Below are 20953 nucleotides of genomic sequence, written 5' to 3' on the forward strand. Positions count from 1 at the left end.
AGCTCCTATACAGCAAGGGATCCTCACACCCCCAGTGTTGACAGTGCCGCTCCCGAGAACCGCTCGGTTAGAAGAGAGTGGATTTGATTGAAAGAGCGGGGTGGGAGGAGAGGGAATCAAAAGAAGGTGATGCGAGCTGATACGGCCTAGAGGTAAAAGAAGGAGAAAAGAAAACTTTGGCATGAGAGTGGTGGGACCTGGGCAGCAATCACGGGGACTGTGTACCGCTGGGGAGGTCACTTACCCTCTCTCGATGTCACGATGCACATCTATACAGTGAAGGGGGGAAGAGGGACCCAAAGGAATGGTGGTGTTTTTAACTCTACAGTTCAGTAGCATTGCGTACATGCCCATGATGCATAACCATCACCGCTATCTACTTCCAAAACTTCTCATCAACCCAAATAGAAACTCTGTACCCATTAAACAGTAAGTCCCCCATTGCTCCCACCCGCCCCAGCACCTAGTAACTTCTCATCTATGTCTTCTTTCCATCGATTTCCCATTTTAGGTACTTTGTATAAGTTTGATTCATACAATGTCTGCCCTTTTGTGTCTGGCTTGTTTCACTTAGCACGGTGTGTTCAAGGTTCATCCGTGCTGGGGCATGTATCAGGATCTACACTGAAAAATGGTTAAAATGGTAAACGTCATGTTACTCATATTTTACCAGGAGTTGAGGGAAGGTAGACAGGGATGAGTCGGTGGAACACAGGGGGTGTGGGGGACAGTGAAACTCTTCTGTGTGACATTGTAATGGTGGCTTTAAAAAGGAAGAAACTATGACAATCTATTGCATGATATTGTTTGTATCATTTAAATACATATACACAGGAAACAATAATATCTACTTTACAATGATACACATAGATCACAGATGTCTCCAGGCATGTCTGGCAAATGCATTTGAGGGGGTGTCTATGTCAGGGGCAGGTGGGCAAGACAGGGAAGGGAAGTGAGACCATGAGAAGGGAGGGGTCAACAAAATGAACTGAGGAATATGATTAACCCCTCCCTCTGCACCTGAGATCAAAAAAGCATGTTTCACAAGGAGGAACAACGACCAAGAACAGCTGAGAGAATTCCGAAGGAGACCAAGGTAGTTGTATCTGTACTGTCAAACATAAAGAGTTTTTATGAAAATACAGCAATGAAGACAGGAGCAGTAAAAGTAAATCCCAACTGACAGCTGTGTACTGGACATGGAAACAAATGGCCTAGATTAGAAGAGGAAACCAGGGAGCTCCAACAAAATAAAGTAGCAAATACACTGACACAGAATCTGGATGGACTAGATACAATGGGATGCTGCATAATGAAAGTGACAACAGCCAAATGATGGCTGCAACACGCTGTGTCCACTCCTCTTCCACCCGCTCCTCCCAGTTTTCGTTAATTACATCTGCTCTGAAACACACAGCTCGGACGACACAGGGTCGAGTCCTCGGGAAGTCCAACCACTCGGCTCGACTCCCCAGTAAGTGATGTGCACACGACACTTTTGAAACTATCACTTGATGTTTTCAATTTAACCTCTGGACGAAGCCCAAAAGAACTAATTCTCTATACGAGAGAGAACAAAATGTAAATGTTATAAATCTTGGCCATGGACAAATAATGGAAAAAAAAAAAAAAAGCAGTGATTTGGTAAAGTGACTTGCCCCTTCCAGGAACAAGTGACAGGCGCACAGCTTCTGGGGGAGGCTGGTGCCAAAGGGCCTGTCATCACCCCAACCCGTGGAATGCGGAGCAGGCGCGCAGAGGCGAAACAACAACGAGAGGGCCGGGAGGAGGGGATTCAGAAAAGAAGAAAATCAGGCTCCCCACTGAGGTCACAGAGTAGCAGAGACCCAGCATCCAGGTTTGGGTGCTTTTGCTACAAAGTATCTCAGAACCCACAAGAATGACTGTGAGGGGAAAAAAATACCACTTTCTTCAAATTTTGAAGTGCGTCAACTCAGCTGTGAACAGCCCATTGTTAAGGTCACTGAAGCCTGGTCATTCACAAGGCAACACGAGTATTTGACAGTCAGTTAACTTGAGGCCCTGAGGTTGAGACTGTCACGGCCGTTTCACAAGATGCCTTTGGAATTCTATCCATTTGGAGGGGGTGTGGCCAGTTCCCATCAGGTCCCCCTTCTCTGAGTTGTGTGTGTGTGTGTGCATGCATGTCTGTGCATGTATGCATGTGTGCATGTGGTGTGTGCATGCCTGTGCATACGTGTGTGTGTGTGTGCATCCGAGACCTTTCTCACTTCAGAGCCTCTGCTCCTAACACGGCTTGTACATAGTGGGCTTATACTATACTCCTTTACCATGTTCATATGGTCAAGTATACATGATATACTATACCATGTGACTTGTTCTTCTGCCACAGGTCTCTATGAAATACTGCTGTACCCCAATATTGGGGGGGGCTGAACATCAGCACACACAGGATTTCTCTGTGAAACACTGCCATAGCCCAATGTTTATAGAAGCCTCCTTGGCACCAGCCTGGGTGTAGTCTCTGGACATACAGCTGTGACCAGATCAAGAACCTGCCCACAAGGAGCATTCTGAAATAACTTGTTCATTTTTCACTGGGGAAGGGGCTCCCTTCCCCTTAGGATAAAGGGTCCATGTGAGCACTGACAGGTGGTTTCTCTCATCATAATAGGCACCCCCAACACGTAGGGCACCGCCAGGCATACATTTGATGCAGTATTGGAGAACAAATCAAACAGGTGATGGAACAGGTGATGTGCTTGCTTTACCACAGTGGACACCACTTGATTGAAACCTAAGGGACACGAGACCTGAGTGAAGCTGGACTCTCTCCCCCAAGAGTCTGGGTTCTGATCCACACACGCAGAGACTGGTTGCTGGGGGCCGGATGGACAGAGACAGACTCCTACGGTGAGCCCTCAGCTCTGCCCTGGCTGCTGCCTCTCCCAAGGTCCGAGTGTCTAACTCTTCTTGGAGCTCATGGAATAAATCTTCCTGCCAATACACCGATCAAAAGCAAATTAATTTTCTCTATATCTGGCAACTCATTAATGCAACTGATTAGCACACAAGATAATTAATCAGCTCACATCAAAATCTGTTTTAAAACACCTCAATAGCTTCCTGTTGATTTTTTTTTTTTTTAGAATAAAATCCAGATATCTTAACAGTTCTGAAAAGGCCCCAGGGTGGCCCTGCTTACCTCTCCTAATTTACCTTCTTCTTCCTGGTTCTTAAGCATCCTGAGTTCTTCTCCACCTCAGGGCCCTTGCACATGGCTGTCCCTGCTGCCTGGAATGTTCTTCCCTCAGCTCTTCCAGTGACTGGCCTCTCCTTAGCCATTAGATTTCCACTCAAATGGCACCTCCCCAAAGAGACCTTGAAATCAGCCAAGGACCCAGCATGCCTCCGTGGACACATCCACACTAGAACGTCAGGGGAAGAACTACTCACAAAGGTGTGGGGAACCACAAGGTGTAACGCAGTGCCCCCAGAGCACGGAGGGCTGGTATCACGCTCGGGCCTGAGGGAAGAGGGCAGGGGGCTCTCTAGAACCCAAGGGGAGAGTTCTGTAGAGAGGGCCGCCCCAGAGGGGCTGTGACCCTCAATCCAAGGTTTCACCAGCTCACGGCAGCTCAGCCCTGGGGGAGCCAGGAGGGAAAAACACCCGGACCTCACTCCCCTCCCTCCCTCTGCTCTCCTGCCGGGAATCCCCGTGGGCCAAACCCATCTGAAACTGGAGGGCAAGGGTATAGGAGAAGAGGGGCTTGGCGAAATGTTTCTGTAAAGGGCCAGGAAGTAAATATGATCAGCGTTTTGGGCCATACAAACTCTATCACAACCGCTCTGACACTGTAGCACGAGAAAAACCACAGACACGACCTAAATGAATGAGTGCGGCTGTGCTCCAATAAAACTTTATTTACAAACACAGGCAGTGAGCCACGGCTTGCTGAGCCCAGAAGCGGAACATTCGAGGTGGCACCCAGTGTCGCTTCCGCAGCCACACTGTCTAAGGCACCAGTCACCATGGCAACATCCTCTTTCATTGCCGGTGTCACAGGCTGTGTGTTTTAGCTGTGTGTCCATAAGGGGAGGCACCACGCCCCTCTTGTTTGCCACTGCATCCCCAGCACCCAAAGTACTGCCTGGCACATGGTGGGTTCCTGAACAAATATTTTCAAGAGAACAAGAAGACTTAACTGAGACAGTGTGATACAGGTTGACAAGGCCAAAGAGCTGGTGTCCTTAACTCGGCCGCTCCAAGCGATACGCTCCAAACAGAAGCCCAGCCCTCCCTCTCTGGTCCACACGTAACTGTGATTCTTACTGACTCCACGCCAGGCTTCCTAACACCCTCCCCAGCCCACGCCTGCACCCCACTACCCATCACTCTGGGTTGCAGTTCCACCTGTCCACTTTCCATCTTTCCAGCCCAAATGGTTTACAGTCCAGCTTCTCTGGAAATGATTCTGCTTTAGGAGAATCATTTCTCCTAATATTCTAATATTCCTAATATTCCTAATATTCTGCCTCCTGAATATTATAGATTTGGGGACCCCCAGCACAGCCAGAAGGAAAGACCTGCTTTGAAATTCTCCATTTTATCTGATGAGGCCAAAGGACTTGGCTTGGTAGGGCTGGTGCAACTCAGTTGGTTAGACCATTGTCCCATAAACTGAATGATCACAGGTTCAATTTCCAGCCAAGGCACATGCCTGGGTTGCAGGTTCAGTTCCTGGTGGGGTGGGCATGTGCGAGTGACAGCCAATCGATGTTTCTCTTCCACATTGATGTTTCTATCTCTCCCTTCCTTTTTCTCTAAAATCAATAAGCATGTCCCCAGGTGAGGATAAAAATCAAGAAAAAAAAATTGTGCATATGCTTTCATTACAAGTGTGTAGAAATGTACCTGGATATACACAAGGACTAGAAGAGAACATGGGAGATAGGTAATTTCTGTCTGGTTCCTATGATCACTGTTATAAAATTTGCTAATTGTTACGAGTGGTTCATCCATGAGTTGCAGAGTATAGTCTAAAACACAGCATTATCATTATTATACATGATCAATTATATCATGTTGTCGATGTATTATTATATATGTCATCCCATTAGCAAGAAAAGTGAGTCATGGGTGCTGTTCTTCTCTGGGGCGATGGAGGGCAAATGGATTGCCTTTTAAGTCTGACAGCGTTTGTGTGCTCCGTCCCTCTGTCTGGGAGTGGTTTTGTTCAAAGGCACGGCTTTTAAAATGTACAGTACAGAATCTCTTCCCCCTTGCACGCCTGCTCCCCTGTTTTGCATTCCCCCCACCCCTCACCCCCACCTTGTGAGAAGATCACAGTTGTTGGGAACTGGAAAGGTAAATGATTTGCTAATAATATTAGCCAAAAAGATACTGTTCTTTGTAGCAAACCCCCGAGACCACAGCAGTTCCTTTATGGCCGCTAAAGGCTGCTACTTGAGACTAATGCAAACCTTGGCAGCAAATGCACTCGACCTCTTACAGTTCCTAAAGATCTGGAATCTTTCTCTTGCATTTTCATGGATCAGCAGAATCTCAGGGCCGCCTCCTCCCCTCCCAGCCTCCCGCCCTCCTTCTGTTTTGGAATCCTAGACGCGGCTACGATCGGACAGCATAGATTTCCAGCACATGCTTGTAGATTCAACATCACCCCACTGGAGATTATAGATGTGGGCATCCACGTGGCCCTGGGAGGTTGTTCTGTGAACCCGTTTCATTTCATCTCGTTTCTGTAGGCCATTGATTCTGGGACTGTCTCCTTGGCCTCGGTCTGAATTTTACCTTTGGTACGTATCTTATAATACAAATTCTCAACCCGCCAACGCCAATCTGAGTTTTCTCTGCCATTTCAAAGTAATGAACCCTGTAAAATCACGAGTCACAAAGAAATGATCACAGATTCAGATAAGTGGGTGCAAAAAATGTCCATGACAGCATTTTTCATAACAACAACAACAAAAAAACCACTAAACCTAAATACCTAATAATCAGAGAATGGTTATATAAATAATAATCCATCTAATCAATGGCAAATTATTAAGACTATGAAAATATGCAAAAAAAAAATATCAACCGTCATATAACATGTAGTGAGAAAAGCAGGAAAAGAAATTGCATGTGACCTCATGGTGTTGAAGAAAAGCATACACATGTAGGAAGAACTAGAAGAAAACAACCCCTTATTTTTATAGTGATTACCACTGGTAACGTCTCTTCTTCCTTATGCTTTTCTTCGAAGCATAAATGAATGAGTGAGTATATGTTCCTTTTACATTTGGAAATAAAACTTTTTTCAAAGGTCGAAAAAGGCCGGATGCTTCATCAGGATCCAGGAAACTGCAGGAAGTCTGTTCTCTCTCCTCCACCTGCTCTTTGGGCGTCAGCTTCTCCTCTGGTTTTAAAGAGGGAAGGTACTGCCACATCGAAAGCAATCAGCCAGCAGGGTTCTTTTGAGAGCCATAAACTGACCTCTCAGGAGGAAATTAGCGAAGCTCAGGAAATTAGAGCTGAAAGCCCCCACTCAGGGGCCTAATGCGTCCCTCAAGAATCCGCACCATATACCTCACACTTTCTGGTGCAGGCACTTTCTTTTCCATTTCATTGTAAATATTTCAAGTGACTGCAATTTCACTGCTACTTTTTAGCCCAGTCAACAAGCTATTAATCCATCTTCCCTGAGCAGAACACAGTAACTCCAGCGAACTTCAGAGCAGTCCATCTAACACTCTTGCCTGGACCTGCCGCCTGAACAAGTAGATTAGACCTGGTTCGAATCCTGGCATCCCCACTTCCTTGTGTAACAGGCGTTACAGAAGACCCTTTACCTGTCTGATGCTAGGCATCTTCATTTGTAGAAAGGAAACATCTCCACCTTCCTCACCTATAGTGTTGTGGGAACTAAGGGAGATGATGCATCTAGGAAATGCACACACTAGATAATCAATAAATGTTTGGTGGTTCCCGGGCATTGGACCAGAGTTGACCAGCTGTTCTCCTGGCAGAGGACATGGGTTCCGCTGAGCCAAGCACCCATTCTGTTGTGTCTCCCCTGGATGACACAAGTGGGTGGGAGTGGACAGCAGAGCTGATGATCTTAAAAGAACACCATTCCATGTGGGGCCCAAACCTGGGGCTCAGCCCACCAGACTCACCAACCTCAGATCACAAATGCGGCTCCGACAGTGCCCACTGAAACTTCCCTCTGTGGGTAAGGTCTGCAGTTGGAGCACTGGCCATGGGGGACGCAGAGAGGGGCTGGAGTGAGGAGTCGTGTTGGAGGTGCAGTCCACAGGGTTGGGTGGGTCCTTCACGTGGAAGCTCAAGGAACAAGAAGAATGCCTCCAAAGCTGGATGACTCAATGCAGTTTATTGATTCAGCAAGTGTCTACTGAGCACCTACTAAGGGCCAAGAACTCTTGCTGCACAGAGGACACCACAGGGAGACCAAACAGAAAAAAAATAATTCTCCATTCTTGTGAGTTTACCTTCTGGTGGGGGAGACAGACAATGAAGAGTAAACAAATGAATAAATGAGACAGTTTCTGGTTGTGATAACTGTGACGAAAGGAATAAACAGGGAGGTGGGGTGGAGAACAGGAGGGTAGGAGGCTACTTTAGATAGGATGCTCAGGGAAAGACTCTTTCAGGGTCCTGTACATGAGGTCATGGGCCCCGAAAGATGAGAAGAAAGGGAAGCCTTACAGGAAGAAGAAACAGTGGGTGTAAGGCCTTGGGGGGGTGGGAGGAGGCGCCATTGAGGAAGGGGGAAGAGGCCCACAGAACTGGAGCAGATGAGAGCAGAGAACTGACAGGAGGGAGGGTCGGAGAACCAGGCAGGACCCATTCGCCAAGGACTAAGAAGCAGGTCCTTGGGGGAGACACTTTCCCCTTTGACACGCTGAATTTGAGGGGACGGAGGGGATCTCCAAACTAAAGACCCAGGACTATGTCCTGAGAACTAGAGACAATGATGGGATTTGAGAAGTTGTTCTGTTGCATCACAAACATTGGGGAGCGTTCTAAAAATATTGATTTCTCAGGCATTAAAAAAGATGGATTTCTGGGGTGTCACCCAGGAAAATTTTAATTCAGGTAGGTCTTGGTCAAGACCTGGGAATCATTCTTTCCATACTCCCAGGTAATTCTGACCCATTCATTCAAGGAATATTTCTTACATCCCTACCTTGTGCCAGGACAGTTCTGAGTACCAGAGATACGTCTCTGATGAGGTTACAGAGCTCACAGAAAAGAACATTTGGGCCCTGGCTGGCGTAGCTCAATGGATTGAGCATGGGCTGGGAACCAAAGCATCGCAGGTTCCATTCCCAGTCAGGGCACATGCCTGGGTTGCAGGCCACGGCCCCCCAGCAACCGCACATTGATGTTTCTCTCTCTCTCTCTCTCTCTTTCTCCCTCCCTTCCCTCTCTAAAAATAAATAAATAAAATCTTAATTAAAAAGTCTTTAAAAAAACTAACTAAAAAAAAGCTTTAAAAACAGAACATTCAGTGAACAAGTAAACAGAGTTCAGTAGTGACACATGTTGGGGAAAAAAAAGCTGGGAAAATATAGAATCATTTTGGGAGCCCACACTAGATAAACCTAAAGAGAAGGTCTCTCTCCGAGGAAGTGACATCTGAGCTGACAGCTGAGAAATAAGAAGCCGCGTGACGGTCTAGGGGAACAGCATTCCAGGCAGAGGGAACAGCCAACGCAAAGACTCAGTTGAGGACTCAGTGGATGAATCTAATTGTTTGGTTTATTCCCACCTGCTTAATCAACCGTAATGAGGGAGAAGGCATATCGGAGAAGGTACTATTTCATTTTTTGCATGATCGCCCAGCAGGCTACACTAAGCACATGCTTCCTACCAGGCAATGTGCCAGGTGGTGACAGAAAGATGAGCAAGACGACCGTCCCCTGTCTCAGGGAGTTGCAGCCCAGTGAGGGAGGCGGGTGACGACACCAATGAGCCCCTTGAGACAAGCGAGGCACCCCAGACACTCAGCTCACCTTCTGAGAAAGCCAAGCAGATGACTCATGCCTTCGAGTACGATGCTGTGAGCAACTGTGTTTGAGACTGTACGTAATACAATGATTTGCACTTCTTTGTGATGCTACCCACTCAGCACATCGGAATTTCTGGTGAAATATTTGCAACAATGGGTATTGCATCTGAGGTATTGTATGATGACTATATTTTGGGGAAAGGCTTCTAGTAGTAATAGGTAGCATTTATTGGGCACTCAGATATACCTGATGGGAGATGCGATCTCAGAGTCTCACAAGGTCCTGATGAGGCAGAGGTTCCTTTATTCCACTTTTTTGGACGAAGAAATTGGAGCTCAGCAAGGTAACGGGAGTTTCCTGAGGTTCAACCCAGATGTGACCATTTCCCAGCTCTGTCTGGGTTCCAAGTCTCTGTTCCCGTGCCTACCCCCTTTCGTGAATTGCTTAGCCACTGATGAAATTGCTGTCTTCACCCTTGTTCCCAAAGCGGGTCCCTTTCTCTTCTCCCTGTTGCAATCATTCACCTGGGTTGTCTACACCTGCCAGGTCTGTCTGCTTCTCTCTCCAGGGACCCTACAGCTGGGAAAGTGGAGATGAGAAGGATTCCTTGTTTCCACGCTTGGGAAAAAGTGGAGGGCCGTGCCTACTGGCGGACTCCGGACTCCAGTCTCCAGGGGTCCCTGGGCAGTGTGGAGAGGGTTGGGCCCAAGGCCTGGCACCTTGCTCCCTGCCCACCTGTGGAGGAAATGACTAGGGCTCAATGTTCCAGGTCTGAGTAGAAGAAGGGACTGGGGCAGTGGAGGCAACTTACATCCCTCGGGAACCAGGCAATAAATTGCTGAGGTCTAGCGGAAGTAGTAACTCTGTAGCCAGCTGGATAGGGTTGGGTCATCTCTTGTCCTGTCTACATGTATTCAAATTCAGCTGCTTGAAAAAATGGCCTGGTCTTAAAGGGGCTTTTCTTGCTGCTTCCCTGAAACTCCTTTCTATCCCGGACTTCTCTGAGTGAACCTGGGCGTCCGTCAGAGGGTCTCCGGGCGTCGTCAAAGTGCGCCTTTCCTCTGTGTCTCGGGCTAGCAGGCTCCTTCTCCTCCCCGCCGCCTCCCCTCACTTCCTTGCTCTCGCTTCCTCCCTCCCTCTTGTGCCCAGGCTCTTGGCCCAGGTCCCTGAGCCCGGGCGGGTGCCAGCGGAGGACGCAGGAGGGGTGAGGTCACGTCTCCCGAGCCTCGCTCCACTGGCTTTTCAGAGGCTCGCCAGCAGCCGGCGGCCAGAGGTCCAGACCGCGCCGACCGTGGCTCCTCTGCCCTCCCTGCGCCGCCGCCGGCCTCGCCCATGTCTCAGTACGCCCCCAGCTCGGACTTCAAGACGGCTTTGGACAGCAGTCCCGAGGCCAACACTGAAGATGACAAGACCGAGGAGGACGTGCCCAGGCCCAAGAACTACCTGTGGCTCACCATTGTCTCGTGTTTCTGCCCGGCGTACCCCATCAACATCGTGGCTTTCGTCTTCTCCATCATGGTGAGTGCGTTAACACCGGGAGCGGCCAGGGAGAGGGGCATGGGTGGCACTGCGGCCCTCCTGGGGACCCGGTTTGCTCTCCACGGTTCCCTTCTGCAGGGCCCTGCGTGCCCCGGGCTTTTCGTTCTCGGGCTCTCGGAACTCGCCCCTCAATCCGCCGCACCTCCTCTCAGCTGCGCTCCTTGCGGTGCTCAGCCCCGACCAAGCCTCCCCCAGGGCCGGCTTTCCGCTTCCTTCCAGCGCCCAGGGTGCACTCTCTCTCCAATCCGGGGAGATTCTGCCGTAGAGTTTGCGGTCTCTCTCCCCGCCTCCCCCCGACATTTCTGGGCTCTCGTCCGGGTCTTCTCAACCCCGACTTCTCTAGAAGCAACCTCAAAGCGCACCACCTGGCCAGGCAAATACACTCCGCGTCCCCTGCGCGCGCAGGCGCTGCTCCGTGGTCTCCCGCTGCGCCGGGCGCACCCGCTCTCCAGCGTGCTGGATCGGCTGGCGCTTTCAGCGTCTAGCCATTCCTCCCTTTGCTGCGCGCAGGGCGCCGCCTCGGCCACCGTGCGAGGGCCCCCCAGAGACTCCCGACGCCCTCCCCTAGACCCCAGGCCCCACGTTTTAGCTCGTCCTCTCCGGGGCAACGGTCCCTTCTCACTTCTTCCTTCTCCTGCGCTCTCTCCAGCCCGTCTTTTCCGCGCGCCCGCTCTCTCCAGGCCTTCCTGGAGTGCGCGCTCGCCTCTCTTTTACTTTCTACCCCAACACGTCGTAGTTCTCACTCATTTGCAGCGCACGGGCCCTGTCCCTCCCCTTGTCTTGCGACCCCCAAGGGCTGCCGGGCGCCCCTCCACCGCTCTATTCTGCGACCGGGGCTCTCCCTGCAGCTCCACGCGCCCTTAGCGCTCTGGCCTCCCGAACTGCGCGTCTCCCCAGAGGACAAACAGCAGTTCTTCGAGTCCGCCCTCCCGGAGTTCGCCTCCATGGCCCTCCTCAGCTCTGGTAGGAACTCCCAGGCGAACCCCACCGGGAAGGCGACGAGCACCCGCGAGGTCCTCGCCTTATTGACTGGAGCAGCTGGCCAGGGGGTGGCGGCGGGGTGAGGTTCCCACCGGAACTGTCCCGGGACAACCCTACCAGTGAGCTCCCTCCCCCACCGGCCCACCGCCTGTGCATCTGGGTGACGGAACTCCCCAGCCCCAGCCCGGGAGACTCGGGATTCAGCTCAGGGCAGATCAACAGTTTCCGCAGCCCGCCACCCCGCCCCCCCATTCAGGTCTGCCCGGACTTGCCCATGGGTGACACCACATTCGCTTCGTGGGTACCCACAGAGTCTGATGTGCCCCCGCCGACCTTCCTTTTCCCAAGCCCCCCTCGTAGGCTATCCGCAGCAACCCCCAAGCGCGCCGCCGCTGGACTTACTGCAGCCAGGGTTCAGACCTCAGTTCCCCCACGCTAGCTGTGCGAGGTCCAGAAACCACTGCATCTCTTAACCTCAGCCTCTTGGTCTGTAAAATGGGAATAATCGTAGCTGTGTTTGAGCGGTTGTTGCATTGAGAAAATTGTCAAGACGCTTGAAACCGCGCCCGGCAAGGTGTTATTAGATCAAGTGCCACTCCCCGAGGCTTTCTTGGATCACTGTTTAAAATCGAAACGCCCCAGAAGTTCTCTGCGCCTGGCCCTGCTGCCTTTCGCCTGAAGCACCTCTCCCCACCTGATGACGCGTGGTTTCCCCTCTTCATGTGCTTACTGCCTGTGTCTCTCTCCTTAGAATGTAAGCTCTGTGAGGGCAGGGGTGCCTGTCGGGCTGTTGCTGTTACTTCGCCTAGAATAGGTTCTGGCAGGGGGCAGATGCTGCGTACGTGTGACACGGATGCGTGGTGAGTGAACGGTGTTCACGGATCACGTGTGCTCCTTCCCGGTGCCAGAGCCCCGAGCCACCTTATCAGGTTCCTTAGAAACCCAGCCAGCTTCCTCTCTTCCTTCCTCCCTCAGGATATCTGGTCTTGGTGTTTTGTTGTAGTTTGTGTGTTTGTGTTGGGTTCCCCCCCACCCCGCCCCAGCAAAGCTGGGGAGGACCAGCAGCCCAGGTCTCCAGAGAGCAGCCGGGGTCTCTGGCTGGCGTGGGTGCCCACACAATATCCTGGTTTATAAACGAATCAGCAGCCAGTTGACTCCCTTCCCAGTGGGGGCAGGGGCACCTGCCTGCAAAGCCTCCTACCCCCACCTCCACCCCCACTGATCTGAAATGAGCTCCAGCAGGTAGTGACAGGTTGAATTCTGATGGTGCCACCTGTTGTGTCCTGAGGGACAAGAGCTGTGTATGCTTTCAAAAGGAACCTTTTTTGGACCCCCACCCCTGCATGTCCATTCCCACCCTCAAGCCTTTTAAAAATAGGTTATAGCAGGAGACAATTCTATTGCCAGAACACAGACCCCAGAATCGGAAAGTTGGCTCTGAGCAAGTATACCTCTTTTCAAAGCCTAGGTTTCTTCATAAAGAAAGTGAGAATGTGAATTTTTTAGGTTTAGCAAACCCGCTGTAAGGATGAATCAAAACAATGCCCCCACCCCGCACTATGCTAGGTAAGTGTGACAACTGTCAGCTGGACGGGCAGATCTGGCGCTATGTCACCCATGAAAATAAACAGAACAGCAAGGAAGTGGAACCAAATTCCAAAAAGAGCTTCCTGCATCCCCCCCCATTGCGCTCCCTCTGAGGTACTGGAAGCATCTCTCAGAGCAACAGGGGCTGCACGGGCGGAAGGTGGCTGAGCAGCACCCCCAGGTGGCTGCTGTCCTTGGGGTGTCTTGTGATGTCAGGGCCTGGCTCTCTTCAAATCTTGCATGTCTGAGAGTTGTGATGAATTCAGGCACACCATCGCCCGAGGAGGCGTGTGGAACTCTGGGGAGCACCTGTGGTGCCTCATGGGCTTGGGGCACTCCTGGGATTTCTGTGAGGGACCAAGAGTACTGATACCCCTCAGTGCTGTAGACTGTTGCCCCGTGAAGAACCGCCCTGCCCTAAACCTCAACAGCAACCCGATATCAAGAAATACTATAAGATAACGCAAACTGATAGAAACATAGATGTATGGAAAAATATTGACAAGGCTCAAAATAACTAGTTCCCGGAACTGTGTGAAGGGCCAACAATCTCAAAACAATCATCACTATTTATTAAACAAAGCCTGAAAAGCCTTCTATAAAATGATGAAGTTGGAGTAGGTACTTGGGAATGATAAAACCACCTTGGAAAAGATATGCCTGAGTGTCCTTCAAGCTGTGGGTGTCTGTGACCTTTGCACCACCCCTGTCCTGGGGGCTGTGAGGCGGGGCACCGGCTGTGCAGCGGGGCTGGTTACACAGCCGTTGGTGGGTGGAGCATCGCCAGCAGCGGGATCCTGGAAGTCTTTACTTCTCCATGTGTTCAAAGTCTACTTGTTGAAAGTGCGCTTAACCTGTCATCAGTCTCAGGCACACATACGTCCAGAATTTCCGCCCAGGCTGGGCCACTGCTAGCCTGAGCTGCACATGCCTGTGAATTTGAAAATGGCACCCCACTCTCCATGCAAATTCGGTGCATACCAGAAGCACACAGCTTGGAAAGCGGAGCCCAGGCCGGTTTCCAGGCCTCATTCATCATGCTCCCACGCTCTCCGGGTGCACCCCTGGTTATCGCTGTTTATCCCCAGTGAAAGGAACATCATGTTTACTGCACACCTACTGTGTGCCGGGCTCCATCCCAGGCATTGGTGTACTCCCTTTACCTCTGCCAAGGGGGGGATTAAGATCAGTAAGGTCTCTGCTATCTGTCCGGAAGGAGAAAAGTTCCCAGCAAGTCTCGGTGTTGGAAAATGTAGCTTGAGTTCACCATCTGCTGGTTTGGTAGCTTGAATTTGCTCCCTGACTCAAGAGACAGGAGCTGAGTCCACAGGGAGCCTCCTTTCTGTATCATGTCATTTGATACAATCATTTGCACAGCTGAACCAATGAGGTCACCGTAAGTGTGGATACAGCAGAGCCGATGACTTTCGGTTGGGTGATTTGGGAGACTTCTTGCATCAGAGCTTCTTCCTCATGCCTGCAGAACTGGCCTAGAGACCAGCCACTGAACTTTAAATGTTTTTCTTCTATTTGCTGTGTTTATCGTCTCATGCAACTGTCTCAGTCTCTCCAAGGCTTAGTTTGTCAACCCTGTAAAGTGAGTGTTGGGCTAGTACCTACTCAGGAACTGTTGTGGAGCTTAAATGGTAAAAGTTAAATGTTTTCATCTCATTGCCTAGAACATGGCTAGAACTCATTAAGTACTGATGATGATGATGATGATGATGATGATGATGATGGAGAAGGAGGGGGGAGAGGAGTATATTTTAAGGACACAAGCCACTGTCTTTTCCAACAGCAGTTTTTGTTTTTATTGAGACTTACAAATCTGGTAAGAATAAAAGTAGTGACCAGTAAACATGTTACTGGAATAGAAACCGTTGCAGCCTAGAGGTAAATGTTAATGCCAACTGAAACACCTACAAATAAACTAGAGTTTGGGTTAAGCACGGAGTATTGAACACACCTGTTCTTCTCCGAGCCCTTCTGAAACCACTTAAAGTGATAGTCAGTGAATTGTAAAGGGTACAAACACCCAAGGACAAGTTAGGAGAACAAGAACAGGGGTGAGAAAGGTGAACAGATACTGGAAGATAGAAAATGGCTAGTTGAGCCCTGACTAACTCCACAGAGCAAATAACACTGGAACGTAAATCCTGCGGAAGAAGGAGCCAACAAAGAAGAAGTCGGGTTTCCCCGCAGAACTCTGGGAAGGCTCAGAAAGTGGAAGTACCCACTGACACCGCCTCGGAAGGAAGGAAGGAAGGAAGGAAGGAAGGAAGGAAGGAAGGCTGGGGCTGGAGAGAAAAGGGGCCTTTGAAAGTCTGGTTAAGAAGTCATTCAACTCCCAGAGATCACCGACCACCCATTGCAGTAGCACCTCCTTCCTCAACAACGCTGATAGAGGACGGGAGATTTGCCGTCTGGTGACATTCAACAGAGTGACTGGGACACCAGGCACGGGCAGAGAGGCCAGTGAAGGCGCCACACTGAAAAGGGGATTGATGCAGAGGGTCCATGCAGAGTCTGCCTGTTGAACAAAGAAACCCCCACCGCTGCCCCTCCCTGACGCCCTTGCCCTGGCATCCAGGCAGGAGGTCGGAGGATGTCTCTCCAAGGACGTGGTGGTCCAGAACAACAAAACCTACAGGTAACACACGTACAGGAGTTCCCCAGAGAGACGACGAACGCCCCCCGCCCAGGGACCCCAGGATGCCTGCCCATTGACAAGCCCCGTCCTCTAGAAGTTTTTCAGTGTCTCACTTTCAAATAGGAAGAGGTGGGCAGAGATCAGCAGACATTTGAGAAATTCTTCTAAATCCAGAGACCTGTGGTTTTCGAAAGAAATGAAGTATAGGGAAAGGAGTAATGTGAGAAGTAGAAGAAAATGTCAAGGATAGATGATTAACACCCTTAGAGAAATAAGAAACAGTGTTGTGTCCACAAACTAAGCATAGGTTGGAAAAAATAAAACAATAAAAACAGAGCTCTTGGGAATTAAAATAGGAGGGTGGATTTAAAAAAAAATAGCAGAAGAATTAGAAGTTAAAGTTGAGGGACCCTCAAGGAAGTAATACAAAAATCAAAAGATGGAAAATAGCCCTGGTTGGTGTGGCTCAGTGGGTTGAGTGCGGGACTGCAAACCAAAGGGTCACTGGTTCGATTCCCAGTCAGGACCTCAGTTGCAGGCCAGGTCCCCTGTGGGAGGTGCTCGAGAGGCAACCACACATTGAAGTTTCCCTCTCTTTCTCCCTCCCTTCCCCTCTCTAAAAATAAATAAATAAACCCTTTAAAAAACATGGAAAATATAAAAGCAACTGAAATGTCCATTGACGGATGAATGGAAAAATAAAGTGTGGTATATACATACAATGGAATAATATTTGTCTTTAAAAGAAAAGAAATTCTGACACATGCTACAACGTAGATGAACCTTGAAGACATTATGCCAAGTGGAATAAGCCAGTCATGAAAGAAAAAATATTGTATGACTCCACTTATATGAGGTACCCAGGGCAGTGAAATTGCCCTGGTACCCAGCCAGAGACAGAAATAGAATGGGGGTCACCAGGGGCTGGAGAGAGGGGCAGTGGGGAGCTAGTGTTTAATGGGTGTGGCCTCAGTTTGGGAAGATGGGAAATCTCGCTCTGGAGGTGGATGGTGGTGTTGGTGCCCCAGCACCGTGAATGTGCTGAATGCCACTGAGCTGTGGTAGAAATGGTTAAAATGATACATTTTATGTTATGTACATTTTATCACAATAAAAAAGTAGAGGAAGCAAATATTCCCCCCAAAGATAGAAACAGTCAAGAAAATATAAGAAAATTTAAGAATAAGTCCAAGAAATCCAACATCTAATAAGAAAACTAAAAAAAAATAAATTTAAAGAGAGGAAATTATCAAATAGATAATTTAGGGAAAATTTCCAGAACTGAACATGTGTGTTTCCCAATTAAAACGGTCCTACAATACCCAGTTAAATGAATGCAATGAGATGTACATCATAGCACGTCGTGGTGAAATTTCAGATATTTAGGATAAAATTTCTCTCTAAACCTACAAACTTTCCAAAAGATGCCACAGATGGATTCATAGTGGCTTTGGAATTCTCATCAGTTATGGTGAAAACTACACCGTAGTGAATGAATGACTTAAAAATCCTAAAGAAAAATTATTACCAACTTTGATTTTAAACCCATCCAAATAAAACATAAAAGCACCTGCCACACACCTTTTCTCAGAAAGCTATGGGAGGATGTGCTCCCCCAAGATGAGGGAGTAAATCAAGAAAGACAAAGATACAGTACCTGGAAAAAGTAATCCAACACGGAAAAGAGGTAACAAGAAATCCTCCTCAACACAAGGCAGTGGGCCTCACAGACCACAAAAAATGCACCTGATCATGGGTAGTTGGTCTAAAACCGCTGTCAAAATCCACTGCAAGGTCGTGGGCTGGCACAGTTAGCCACAGCCCTGCCCGAGCCTGGCCACACCTGCTCCACAAGACAAGGTCTGTGGTCAAAAAGAAAATAAATACCCAGCGGATGGAAGACAGGCCAAACTGGGTGTTCTCCCACCTGACCCAGGTGCTCATCCATCACAGCTGTATGTCTCCAGTAGACTTCAATTAGGTCTCAAGGGGAGAATTTTTTTCCCAGTGGACAGGGCAGAACTTGGAAATAGCAGGTTTTGGTCCAGGCAGCTGACCCAGGAGGCTTAACACCATTCACAAGTTGGAGCTCTGAATATTGCCACCCATCGGTCTCAGTGTGGCTTCTCTCAGCCCTCTCCAGCTCTGTCCACACGACTGTGAGCTAAGAAATGGGCTATTGGAATCCTGGATCCCTATGACTTATTTCTTATGAGTGCCTGTCCTTGCAGCTCTGAAGAGCAATCAGATGGCCCCAGATGATAGAGACCTCACCTGAAATGTGTCGTTGTTGGTATCTGTTCTAGATGTCCATAGATTTCACAGGTGGGCACGTTGCCCAAACAGCCTTTGCCGTGTTGACCACTTTAAAATTTGTCCCCACTGTGTGGCAGAGGGTGGCCATGGGCATTTGGTGTTCGGGAATCTAGAATTTAAACTGTCGTTGGAGACTTTCAGTCCTAGACTGTTGGAGGTACAGCCTACGTCTATTTCAGGATGTTAATCTGTGTGTTCCTATAACAGAAAATACATTGTGTCACTTTAATTGACTGATAACATGATATCATGGCTCTGTCATAACATAGTGTGGGAGATACGGGTAAAACAAGATTGGCCACTGCTGGATGGCTGTGGAAGCTGGTAATGGGAATATGGGGATTTGTTACATTACTCTATTTTTCATATGTTTGAAAATTTCCATAATAAAAAGGAAAAGAAAGAAAGAAAAAAATCCAGCCAGAACTTTCCTTCCAGTGTCATTAAACGCTGTCCTGGTAACAAAACAGCAGCTATTAAATGAGTTGGCAAAATAGGCCGTGGGTGAGATGGACTTTGTAATTAATTAATAAGCAAACTGTTCCTGGTTTACAACGTGTGAATTTTAATGGTGTCTTCAGAAAACCATGAAGGGGAGCCAGCCAGGTAGGATGACTCACATCCTACAGCACTGCTTCTCACACTTGAACCACCTGAGGATCTTTTAAAATGGCAGATTTCACTCCTCTTTCAAAGCTCAACTGGAAAATCACCTTCTCCATAAAGCCTTCCTTGATTGCCCTCTTTCCCAGACCCTAGATTGTACCCCACTAAACTCTACATAGATTTTTCTTGGAGCTCTTTTAGTTCCTTCCATTGTTAGCCTCAGTGCCTAGCCCAACGCCAGGTACATGACCCATATTGTAACAAACATTCGATGGATGAAAGACTGAATGGCTACAGAGGTTGAAGTTCGCTCCTACTTTTATCTCTGAGGATTCCCCTCCTTCCCCACCTATGTTCTGAATTTCTGCTAAAACTTTTTTGGAAAATATCCAACAGACCCAGGCTCATTCCAAGGGCACTGAAAGGCTGAGCAAGGCTTAGTTCCCAAGGGCAGTATCCCCAGCTGGTCTGGACTCACCGACACCCTCACGCCACAGACCACAGTGTCCACACTTGGCAGCAGGTTCTGTTCTCCACTAGTCAGTGCAGGGCTTGACACTCTCTGAGTCAAAGCCTTTTCAAAACCGGGCTTCTCAGACAGGCCTCTCAGACAACCATTACTGCCTGGTGTTGACAAGTTTTACCAAAAAGGGGGCAGAGAACAGGAAGATGAAACTGAGATGTTAGCCCTGGCTGGTGTGGCTCAGTGGACTGAGTACTGGCTTGTGAACCAAAGGGTCACCGGTTCGATTCCCAGTCAGAGCACATGCCTGGGTTGCCAGCCAGGTCCCCAGTAGGGGGCATACAAGAGGCAACCACACATTGATGTTTCTCTCCCTCTCTTTCTCCTTCCCTTCCCCTCTCTAAAAATAAATAAAATCTCTTAAAAAATAAAGAAATTGAGACGTTAAATGCTAAGTAAAAGCACACTGTGTGCTTTCCTTTGGGGTTTGCTGAAGCCTCTGGCCCACCACGGTGCCCTGTGGCTCGTCACAGAACAGGAAAGCAAGGTGCCTTCACGAAGCGAGCTGCCCAGGATCCTTCGGTCCTGGGACAAACACGCCAGAGAGCGCACTTTGGGGAACACTGTTCTCACTGACTCGTTGGTTCCCACGTTGAATGAGCTGCGTCCTGTTGACGCAGGGATATTGCAGGGAGTTCTGTCCTGACAGTCTTGCCTTGCAGGCCCATGTCTCCCCTTTCCTCCCACCTCATGGGTCTGTCAGGAGTCTCTCTCTGGCCAGATTTTGCTGTTCTTCCTCCCTCATTCCCTTGTATCTATAGATGAAATCCAGAGATTTGTTTTCATGTTTCCTATACCCTTCATATCATCTCTCCCATCCCCCCAAGTGAAGGAGATCTGTATTTAACTCTCTCTCCTGATAACTTCATTTGTTCTTTATTCAGGACAATTCTGGTAGTGCCGCATTGCCATTATTATTACTATTATTATTACATATGCCTGTATGTCTTTACTTTTCAAAGCATTTTCACAGTTTCACTGGTTCCTTGCAAAACGCCAGCAAGCTATGCAAGAAAGCTGTTCTCCCATTTATCCATGAGACAATGAGGCATGAAAAGGTGACACGAGGGGACATAATCAAACATGACAGTCCCTGCCATGGAGTCACAATCTACCCTGTTGGAGCATTATAATCAGGCCACTCTGCCTTGCTTTTCTGATAGGGACACGGCTCTGATGCTCTGAAAGCTTTTTCTTTTAATAGACCTGCCCCATCGATATGAGAAGCCTCACATAATACCCTCAATCAAGCCTGGCAGAATTCCTCTCGGGCGTTTTGGCTTTAATGATAGACAGGCAAAAGGACAATTCTTGCTTTGTCCTTGAAGATATTTATGGGGAGAAACAGCCAAGCATGAAGGAATGAATGAATGAATGAACAGCAATGAGGGGCAAGTCCATCTTCCGATCTGCGAGCCCGGTCTGTGAACTCCCTGCACTACCTTTAGGCTCAGAAACCCCGGAGCAGGCAAAATCTAAATAAGAAATCCCGAAGTCCCCTGAAAGCTCAGCTGTTACAACTAAATATTTACTAAGTGCCAACATGCATCCAGCGGTTTTGAGGAAGCCTGCTATCTAGGAGTTTGTGAAGTAAGACACATCGATCTAGCTTGAGTCCTTGCACCTGGAAAAAGTATCTCAGACAATGTGCAGGCATCGAGGTCGGCCTGCACAGGTGTGTGAGTGTGGGAAAGGGAGAGGCAGAGAGAGGGGCACACACACACACA

At 48.9% G+C, this 20953-nt stretch overlaps 1 protein-coding gene across 2 annotated transcripts in view; it reads left to right on the top strand.

Annotated features, from left to right (window-relative positions):
- Window positions 1–10217: 10217 nt before the first annotated feature.
- Window positions 10218–20953, top strand: part of TMEM233 (transmembrane protein 233) — a 28259-nt gene continuing 17523 nt past the window's right edge. For both annotated transcript variants that reach the window (XM_036013850.1, XM_028528826.2), the window contains exon 1: window positions 10218–10542. In XM_036013850.1, coding sequence (XP_035869743.1) covers window positions 10357–10542 — 186 coding nt within the window. In that variant the 5' untranslated portion in view covers window positions 10218–10356. The remainder of the gene's footprint in view (window positions 10543–20953) is intronic.

This window comes from Phyllostomus discolor, chromosome 13, assembly GCF_004126475.2.
Source record: "Phyllostomus discolor isolate MPI-MPIP mPhyDis1 chromosome 13, mPhyDis1.pri.v3, whole genome shotgun sequence".
Classification (NCBI taxonomy): domain Eukaryota; kingdom Metazoa; phylum Chordata; class Mammalia; order Chiroptera; family Phyllostomidae; genus Phyllostomus; species Phyllostomus discolor.